The sequence below is a fragment of the Alexandromys fortis genome, unplaced genomic scaffold, assembly GCF_014885135.2.
Source record: "Alexandromys fortis isolate MF-2015 unplaced genomic scaffold, M_Fortis_MF-2015_v1.1 scaffold_32, whole genome shotgun sequence".
In the NCBI taxonomy this organism is placed as follows: domain Eukaryota; kingdom Metazoa; phylum Chordata; class Mammalia; order Rodentia; family Cricetidae; genus Alexandromys; species Alexandromys fortis.
In genome coordinates, this window is record NW_026067938.1 from 7,700,527 (window position 1) to 7,711,179 (window position 10,653).

Here is a 10,653-nt window from a genome sequence, read left to right on the forward strand (position 1 = left end):
GTCTCATAATGCAGTCTTCCGGGCATACCAAGCCTCCCAGGTGACTGTGTCATTTGAGTAACCTCTGTGAGAACTGGGGAACAGGGTGGGCTGCAGAAGTGACCCAAATATCATGCCATCAACCCTAGCTACTGTGTTTACAGTGAGCCAGAGGGCCCTCTGTCTGTGAGCCCGCAGGCATCTTGTCTTCAGCCAGTGTCAATGAGACAAGCTAGTAACAACCACGTAGCAGCCAAAAGCTTAATCTGTCTGCTTGTGAGAGAAAGAGAAAATCAGCCACTGATTTGTGGCCACGTTTTCAATATAGTCTTGACAATATCAAAGCAGGCGTTATTCTCATTTTCTCTCCTTTCCAGGAGAGCGCATTTGTTATTGTTAAAGTGAAAGGACTCGCTCCCACGTCCTTCCTTTTGGGTGCGGCAAGTTTACATCGTTCTCTGAAAGAGGAGAAGATTTTAAATGTGAGCGTCTGGATTGATTCTTCCACATTCTGACATTCAGCATAAAGTCACCGGACGTGGTGCAGCTGTGTGCATACCTTGTCGTGAACCTAGACCATCCTGGGATTAAAAACAGGGGGCGCTCTGTTAACAGAAATAAAGATGCCTAGTACATTCTGTTAGGCTAGGGTAAGCAGTCACCGAGAGCCAAGGAGGGTTTCCTTTATTTCCCTCCAAATTTACCTCTTATTCTGTGAGCGATGAAACTGATGAAGAAGGATAACATATTCAAACCCTTAACGGCAATGGCAAAAGCAGGATTTGCATGCTTCATCCAACTGTTTCCTGCTTTCCTGTTTGCTGGCCCAGTGATGGCTGCCAGGTCCTTTTGTGTGCTCAGTATTGGGTGTGCCCAAGGTGTGGCTCTGAAAGAGTCACAACCAAAAGACCCAGACCAAACCTGATAGGAAAGTTGAACTGTAGACAGAGGGAGAATTGTGTCCCTCAGAGGGGATGGGAGTTCTTTGTTTGACGGTAAAGAGATGCTACCACCTGGCTTTACCTTCAGGGCCATTTGAGTGGGGTCAATAGGGTCATATCTGAATATTTGGAGGCAGTGCATTTCCAAACATGGCTTTCCCTCTTGATACTGGCCATGTGAGATGAGGCACCAGTGGCTATTTCTGGCTGGGCTCTAATTGTATGAGGCAGCACAAACCATCAGTCCTTTGAGTCTGTCTGCCCCACAGGGGAATTTTGCTTTCTATTTTTAGCCCTCTAATTTTGGTCTTTTCACATCAGCAATTAAACCCAGAGCCTCATATATTAGCAAGCATCCCAGTCAGCTATTATCAGTTCCTTTCCTGGGTGGATTTCATTCAACACCCAGCGGTAAATAGATATGCATATAATTTAGAGATTATATTATACGTATAGAGATGCTTGTACAGAAAGCTCATGCCATTGTAGTTATGAGTACAGGGTAGAGAGAGACATGGGCACACTGTACTGAGAAAAGGTACCAAGCCATGTGCCAAAGCATAGATAAGAACTATGGGTTAATGTAAGTCTAAAAGTTAGCTAGTAACAAGCCTGAGCTACCAGGTGAGCATTTACAATCAATATTGTGTGTTTACTTGGGGAGCTGCCACAGCACAGGAAAACTCCGCCTACACTTTCCTTTCTACTTTTTCTTAAAAATTTGAATCTTATTAGCCCCAAGAAGAATGAGGGGAACGCACTCACAGGACTGATCGAAAACTGTAGGAACTTATACAAGATAGGAAAGCTCACAAATACTTTTAAAAATGCACCTCACTTCAAAAATGCTTCTTTGTGGGCTGGAGAGATGGCTCAGTGGTTAAGGGCACTGACTGCTCTTCCAAAGGTCCTGAGTTCAATTCCCAGCAACCACATGGTGGCTCACAACCATCTGTAATGAGATCTGGTGTCCTCCTCTGGCGTGTGGGCATACATGGAGGCAGAATGTTGTATACATAATAAATAAATAAATCTTTAAAAAAAATGCTTCTTTGTCTCCTGCCTTCTCTCTGTCAGGCCCTCCATCACTCGACGCTCAGGACTCTGAAAAATAACTTTTCAGAAAGGCTGCAATGTTGTGCAGTAATGAAGCTAAGATTTGCAACTGACTAGGCATCTCTAAACAAAGGCCAGTCCCCAGCATGCGATGCTATAACTGTGATGCCATTGCTTCTATAATAAAAAGCAACTTTACAAGTTGTAAATACTTGGAATATATATATATATGTATATGTATAGGTGTGTGTGTGTATGTGTATTAAAGAATGCTCTACTTTCCAATTCCTTAGAGTAAGAACCACAATTTTATCAAGGACTAAAAGTGGCTAGATATAGGTAATTTCTGTGCATAGTTGTGCTGCGGGAAGGTGTATAGCTAACATCATAACTGCACCTTTCTTCTTTTGTTTTTCTTTTTTTGCAAAAGACCAAGTTTCTCGGAAATGGTCACTGTCAATTATACCTGCATAAGATAATTTAATGATTAAAATGTCTTATTGCTAGGCCTGCAGGCTCATGCTTGTAATCCTAGTATTCAGAAAGCAAAATAGGAGATCTCGGGAATCTAAATATGGAGAAGCTGCCTTAAAAAAGCAAAAGCAAAAAACAAAAATCACATTTATTAGATGACTTGTGAAATTATATTAAAAGTTGGACATTCAACTGCTTACTTAAAAATGTATATTACTATTATTATTATTATTGGTTTTTCAAGAGAGTGTTTCTCTGTGTAACAGCCCTGGATGACCTGGTATTTGCTTTATAGACCAGGCTGGCCTTGTACTCACAGAGATCCGCTTGCCTCTGCCTCCTGAGTGCGGGGATTAAAGGCGTGCGCCACCATGCCTGTCTTAAAAATGTACATTATCTAAAGTACCTAGAAAACACGGACTACTCAGCACCGACTTCGAGCAGAACTTATCTTTACACCACCCACGGCACGGTTAGTGGTTTGGTTTCACTATTATTTGATTAGTAAGATCAACAATCTAATTAGAAATAAAGGTTAGTTTGAGTGGGATGTTAATAGTTCAACATAGTTGAGCTTTGAATAAGAAAATGTTTCAAGTTAAGTTAAACAAATTTATTTCAAATATATAAGCATTTTGTTTAAAGTTTTATACAGATAGTATGTATATGCGTGTGCACACTTGTGCACACGTGTTTGGAGGTCAGAGGACAAGTTATTAGAACAGTTCCTCTCCTTCTACCACGTAGATCCCAACATTTGAACTCAGGTTGTCAGGCATGGTAGCAAGCACTTTACCCGTTGAGCTGTTTTATTGACTTTTTTTTTATTGTTGTTTAGATGAAAGAAATAGAATGTAGTATAAATGCAGTAAATGACCTTTGATATATTAATGGGACGGTCAGTTGGTCAGGTAAACAAAAAAAGAGATGAGTCAATACATGAGCATACCAGTTACATTTTAACTTACAACACACAAAAATATAGTTATATTCTACTCTTTTAGTGCATGCTGAAACAATTTAAGAAGTGGTGATCTGGGAGAGTTTAGAATTGTCTCTTTCTTCCCTAAAGTCATGAGCTGATGCATAATTAGATTGCTTCAAGAGAAGTATAACTTTTGAAATGCCTGTGAAAAAGCCTGGGTAGACAATTACCCCCCCCCCAATTATTTGCTTATTTACCTAATTTGTGTGTCCATGTTCATGAGGGTGGTTCCAAGTATGTTTTGTGGAATATTAATTTAAAATGTGTTACACTCATTTATGCTGTGGAACATTTGTTTTAATGATGCACAAATGTGTTGCGTTTTTCTATTGCATTTGTTTAACTCTGTGAAGCTGTGTTACTTTGCCTGCCTAAAACATCTGATGGGTCTAATAAAGAGCTGAACGGCCAATACCTCAGTAGGAGAGAAACAGCAGGGCTGGTAGACAGAGAATAATTAGGAAAAAAATCTAGGGAAGGTTTGAGAAAAGGATGAGAGGAGCAAAGCAGTGGCCAGCCTCCCAGCCAGCCACAGAGTAAGAAGGAAAGAAAGACATATAGAATTAAGAAAAGTAAAAAGCCCAGAGGCAAAATGTAGTTAAGAGAGAAATGGGATAATTTAGTTAGAAAAGGTGGCTAGAAACAAGCCAAGCTAAGGCCGGGCATTCATAAGTTAGAACAAGTCTCTGTGTATTTATTTGGGAGCTGAGTAGTGGGAACTCTCAAGAGCAAACAAACAAACAAAACCCAACTATACTATGCAAATGTGCATGAGTGTGGTTTGAATGAGTAGAGCTCCCATTGGCTCATATATTTGAATACTTGGTCTCCAGTTGGTGGAATGTTTGGGGAAGATTAGGCGTGGTCTTGTGGATTTTAAGGTTTCAGAAGCCCACTCCACGACCAGTGTGTCTCTCTTGTGGATAAGTAATGAGCTTGCAACTGTGGTTCCAGAACTATGCCTGCCTGCCTACTGATGTGTTTCCCACCATGACTGTCATGGATTCTAACCCTCTGAAACCCTAAGCTCCCAATAAACTCCTTTTTCTATAAGTTGCCTTGGTCATGTTGTTGCTTCACAGACTAGAAAAGTAACTAAGAGCACATGTGAATGCCAGAGGTCAGCTTTGGGGGTCTTCTTCAGTTCTCTCCATCTTAAGACAGTTAATCCAATTAGTGTTGTCTATGTACATTTGGGTGTGGTTCCATCTGATGAATCATAAAAAAAACCTGATTAGAGGTCGCACCATCAAAACAACAATAATAACCATAAAAACCCTCCTCAGTGATTACCAACTGCTAATAGCTCCTCAACAAGGGGCCTGGAAAGAACTCCCCTGCGCCCCCCCCCCCAATTTATATTGGAGTTTTGGTTGGCTTGATCTAGTGCACTCAACCACAGCATATGTGAGTCCATGAGTATCATCTCCAGAAGTCAGCATTTCCCAGAATTCCTTCCCACCTTCCTGTTTATATTGTTTTCTAGTATTACTTTGCTGGCATTCCCAGAGCCTTGGCAGAGGTGGTAGTGGAGAGGAAATAATCTCTATATGGCTGAACACTCAGCAAACTCCAAGATACCTTGGGTTATTAAATGAAAACTGCAGAGCAAGACATGGGATACCTCTGAGAGACCCAGAAGTCTCCAAAACAACATAGGCTATTGTCTTTGCTATACTCCACGGTAAGATGCTGTTGCTGAAGACACCACACTCCATGGCTGCAGGAAAGAGACACACCAATCTCAAATCTATTGGAAAACTGCCTTCCTGCTATCCAGCTTTCTTAGTGCCAGAAGGTGCAATGCAGTCTGTTGGGGGAGAAAAGACACCAGTAGTCTTATCCACTGCTGGACTCCACATACTATAATACCAAGAAAGACGTGCCCACTGGTGCAATAGTGGCGAAGTGTTATGCGGCAACCAACTGCTTTCCGATTAGTTTTGAAGCCGGTTCTTCAGAAGAGGCTATTGTGCTTGGTGCTGTAATCCTGGTCGAAAGAACGTGGACGGGAAGGCATAGACTCTATGGTAGAACTTGCCACTGTTATTTTTCTAGATGGCTAGGTTCTCAAATAGCCACATTTATATTATTTTGAGACAGGGTCTGCAAGTCTCAGGGATTCTTCAGTGTTCACCCCTAACAGCTTTGGAATTACGGGTACAGGGAGCTGTGCTTGTCTGTTTGTTTTGCTTTTAATATGGGAGCTAGAGATTGAATTCAGGTCTTTTCCATGTCGACAGCACTTTCCCAATTCAGGTATTCTTCCCCCTTTTCATTTTTTAAAATTTTTATTTATTTATTTATCATGTATACAATATTCTGTTTTGCCTGTATGCCTGCAGGCCAGAAGAGGGCACCAGACCTCATTACAGATGGTTGTGAGCCACCATGTGGTTGCTGGGAATTGAACTCAGGACCTTTGGAAGAGCAGGTAATGCTCTTAACCATTGAGCCATCTCTCCAGCTCCCCCCTTTTCATTTTTTACAGTTGATTTATTTTCACCTATTATGAAAAAGGTTGAAGTCGCTCTATGTTCCTTAATATCAAATATTAGCCTATTTCTTTATGTAAAAGTAAGGAAGCATATTCATCTTGCTAGTATGCAAATTGCATTATAACCTTATAAACTGTAGAATTATACATATATGAAAGAATTGTGCTAAAACAAATTTCAGATTTATTATCAGAAAAAGATTTATTTGTACCTGTTTTATACACCTATGCAACTGGAGTCAAACATAATTTTCTCTGGCAAGGAGGGGGTGTGAGTGGAAACAATTTTAATAAGCTCTATTCTAGGGAAGAGCCTGAAACCATGAAATGATCTCCACAATGGTGCGTCTTATTGAAGAAATATTATTCGTTAATGAAACTAAATGGTTGAAAGCTTTGTGACTGGTTGGGAGATCTGTGACTAATTGTGATAAACTTGTTCTTTAGTAGCTTCATACTGCTTCGGATATCTTCTGCTACGGCTACTGAGAAAGAATACTATTAAAACAGCTATTAAAACTTCCTTAAAACACAGGAAGAAGTGCAACACAAATGTTTTAAACTGCTCCGTCTTATTTCAAAAGTCTCTTACCTGTATGTTTCCCCCGTTAACATTACGTTTACCACGATCAGAAAGTCAACATTTGTACGTCACCAGGATTTCAAGCATTATAGTTATTTCATTGTCGTGAATTTTCCAGTAAGGCCATTTTTCTCTTCTAGAATTTCATCCTAAATTATTGTTTCCTTTGGTTTACTTGTCAGCCCTTCCTGATTTATCATGATCCCGACAGCTTTGAGTAGTATTGGACAAGCATCCTTTTGATTCGGCCTATCTAATGTTTTAACCTGAATTCTGGGTTTTAGTGCATGGCGACCTCCTCAAGTCGTATCACTAATGTTAACCACCTGCCCTAAGTAGATTTGGCTTTTTCTTCACTACGTTCTTTTCTTCTTCCCTTCCTGTGTTCTTAATAACCAGAGGGCCTTAACAAGACCCCACCCTTCCTGCTGCCCCAGCCTTGGCCAAACCTGTACCACTAGCTGATTCCAGGACCTGGGGTGTTTCAGGCCCTCTATGGAGGGATACGTGACAATGGGTGGCTTATTTCACGGGAACTGCCACCCAGGTCTCAGAGACCTGGCAGCACGGGCTGATACTTCACTTAGGCGAGTCCACAGCGCCCAGGTTGCAGAGCGCCCTTCCTAAACTCTCTCAGGAGCATGGCGATGCAGGGGATGGAGGGGGCTGCTCGCTCCCCTCCTTTCCGGGCTACGTGCGAGCCCGCAGACACAAAGCCCTGCCCGAGCGACTTCCGCTTCTCCAGGGGATAAAAGAGCTTCCCTCCACCCGGCCTACGTGCCAACTTCAGCACGCCTCATGGCCGCCCTTAAGGACAAGCTTAGACTTTTCCCCCTCCCCGCCCATCGTCTTCACTCCGCACGCGTGCCAGGGCCGCCCGGGCTCCGCTCCCGAGGGGGCGGACCCAGGGAAAGCCTCGAACTGGCCAATCAAAGGGCGGGATTGCACAGCAGGCCACCCCTCTCTCCCCCTTTGCCGGGTTCCGGGCTGCACGTGTCTGTGTTTGGGTACGTGAGGCAGCCGCGGGGCTGGGAAAATAAACCCTGGGGCGCTCCCGGGCTAGGGAACGGCGGGGAGGAGCCGCCCTGCTAGTCCCGAGAGCTTTAAATTCAACCACGCTGGGGCCGTCCGGGCAGTCTTACCTGCCAGTGTGCAGCTAGCGCACTCTGCGCTCCCGGGAACTCTTGTCTTCTGCTTTAAGTGGGCGATGCTGTTGCTTAATTGCAACCTGGAGGTGAGACTCCCGCCCCTTTAAGTCCTGCAGGCTAAATCTTCGGAGAGATCCGTTTTAAGGCGCTCAAGCAAGGGTGACAATGACCGACCGCTGGGTTACCAAATCAACCCTTGTTAGGTTTTTGGTATTTTCGTAGCCGGGAGTGGATTGTCAGCTCAGAGAGGGCTCAGGCAGGACAGGACAGTGACAATCTGTTCTCTTCCTGCAGGATGATGGCCTCAAGAATTTGCTGGAGACAGGAGCGGCGGTCAACGCACCCCCGGATCCCCATGAGCAGTCGCCTGCTCACCTAGCTGCAGGTGGCGGCCTTGCTTGCTTTCTTCTCTGGCAGTTGCAAGTGGGCGCTGACCTCAACCAACAGGTAACTAGGTAACCTATTGTTGCTATGTACAACCCTCCCCTCCACCCAGTGTCTTCACATAGCCGCCAGTTTCAGTTGGTATAAACATGCATATAAAAATTTCCAAGGGCTGGAGAGATGGTTCAGTGGTTAGCGTTGCCTGCTTTTCCAAAGGCCCTGAGTTCAATTCCCAGCAACCACATGGTGGCTCACAACCATCTGTAATGAGGCCTGGTGCCCTCTTCAGGCATACACGCAGACAGAATATTGTATACATAATAAATATTAAAAAAAGAGAGAATTTCCAGTACGTGTGTGTGCATACATACACACATATACATATATATATATGATGGTAACTTGAAACATTTTTAGTATCCACATTAATAAATCAAAAATAAGCCATGAGATTAATTTTAATAATTTAATCAAATTGTTTTAGTATGGAAATACATCAGTAATGACTGATGTGCTATTTTATTTTCGCTTTCATACTGTATTTCACAATCCAGTATGTATTTTCCCTTACAGCATAGCTCAATTCCGTCTAGCCACATTTCAAATGATCTTCAGCACTAGGTGCCTGCTGGCTATCACCACAGTATACATCTACAGTGGTTTTAAAAGCACTTGCTATCTGTCCTAGTCTCAGTCGACCAGGAAATAATACATGGGAGACATGCCCAGCATCAGTTCTTCGGTAGTTTTCATCTTCATTAAAGTGCGATGTTTTTCACTGTAAACTTTTGTCTTCTGATTTACGGGCATTCCTTTAAATTTTAATGTATGTAAAAAAAATGGCTGCATTTTTTTTTAATGGAAACTTTGTGTTAGCACAATGAGAGAACCTTACCAGAAATACAAATGAATAAAAGAATTCAGTTGGTACAGGGCAGTTTTCCCTGGCTTCCTCGAATAGCTACTATTAGATCGCCCACTGGCTTCCACAGTGTTGGAGACACTAACGTGCTGTCTTGCTCTAAAGGATGTTCTGGGGGAGACTCCATTGCACAAAGCAGCCAAAGTTGGAAGCCTGGAATGCCTTAGCCTCCTTGTGGCCAGTGATGCCCAGATCAAGTGAGTATAAAATCAGGGGCTGCAGGCTTGGTTTTCCTGGATTCAACTCATGCTCCTCAAGCTGGTATTTTTATGTTATATTTTCCGTTATGTTATCTAATATTGAGTAAGTGGAAATAGATCCTGAACATTCAGGGACGCAAGTCCTCATCATGACAGATTCCACTGCAGTTTTAGCTTAGGAAGATTCTGCCTATAGAAGTTCTTGTATTCAACATAGAGAATATTGAACACCACATGCTCTTGTAGTCATTTAAATTTCTTCAAGAGCGAAGTATGCTAATGGAATAAAAATGCAGTGGAATGCCTATGGTCTGTAGAATGTCCCAGTCACTGAGCATACGACAGTGGACAAAACTAAACTTCTGTGAGCTTTAACTCCCACTCGTGTGCGTGTGTGCGTGCGTGTGTGTGCTTGTACTGTGCTCTGCTCACAGCTCCTCAACCAGTACCTTTTTTATTCTGTACCCAGTATTGGCTATGTGCTACAATTTCCACTGTTAGAAGAATAAACAATAATTTTCACTTTTGTCCAATTTCAGCTTATGTAATAAGAACGGGCAAACAGCTGAAGATCTTGCTCGGTCATGTGGATTTCCAGAATGTGCCAGGTTTCTAACCACAATTAAATGGATGCAGTCGGCAAAGTCATCTTGTGACCCCTGTGCTCCGGTGCTCAGACAGAAGCGAAGTGTGGCGGGTGTGGAGAACAGAGCTCTGAAGAGGAAGTGCTGGTAAGGACCTTCCAGCCGCTCCTTTCTTTCTCCTTTCCGGGTTCTCTTCTGGCAGAGTTTACTGTTGCTCTTAATATCAGCAGCACTCTGGTCGAAAGGTCCAGTAGACTTTTCTTAAAGTTTTACCCTGGGTCATAGTTACTACTTGCTAGCTTATCTAGAGACCAAAATTTGTCCTTTGTGGTAGAGATTTGGGGAAAGTTTTTTTCCCCAAAGATTATGTGTGTGCGTGTGTATGAATATGCACTTGTGTGCCTGTGTGTGTTCAAGGGTACTTGAGGAGGCCCGAAGAGGGCATGGGATTCCTTGGAGCTGGCGTACAGGCCAGGCAGGCATTTGCAGCATGTTTGCCTTGTTGCTTGGGTGCAGGATCCAAACTCCAGTCCTCGTGATTATGCAGCAAGCACTCTTAGCACTGAGCCATGTCTCCAGTCCCCTTAAAAATGTTTTTAATGTCAACATGTTTTTTTCTTTTCCCCCAAAACAGATACCTTGTTGGGCAAGACGCCTGAGGAAGGGCTTCACTTCAGACAGATCTACAAGCCATGGCTGTGGCCTACCATATAAACTCCTGAGGAGGAAAGCTTTCTTCTAAGTGAAGAGACACTCATGAATACATGTATTTACATGACTATATTTTGGCTGTGCATGTTTTGTTGTTTTTTAATTTATTAAAAGACTATTAAAGGAATAGAAATGTCTGTGAATTCTTTACTATTTTGAAAAAAAAAATAGTTTAAATTAAGTCACAGC

General features: G+C 42.8%; 2 protein-coding genes across 2 annotated transcripts in view; one reads left to right on the forward strand and one right to left on the reverse strand.

Moving 5' to 3' along the window:
* Lrp2bp (LRP2 binding protein) overlaps positions 1-7,790 on the reverse strand; it is a 31,627-nt gene extending 23,837 nt beyond the window's left edge. The window contains exon 1 of the mRNA XM_050147249.1: positions 7,658-7,790. The gene's annotated coding sequence lies outside the window, so the exon portion shown is untranslated. The remainder of the gene's footprint in view (positions 1-7,657) is intronic.
* On the forward strand, positions 7,521-10,550 carry Ankrd37 (ankyrin repeat domain 37). Its single transcript, XM_050147250.1, has 5 exons — positions 7,521-7,749; positions 7,958-8,110; positions 9,075-9,166; positions 9,709-9,900; positions 10,388-10,550. Coding segments are annotated over exons 1-5 (465 nt in total). The 5' UTR covers positions 7,521-7,722; the 3' UTR covers positions 10,389-10,550.
* The last annotated feature ends 103 nt before the right edge of the window (positions 10,551-10,653 follow it).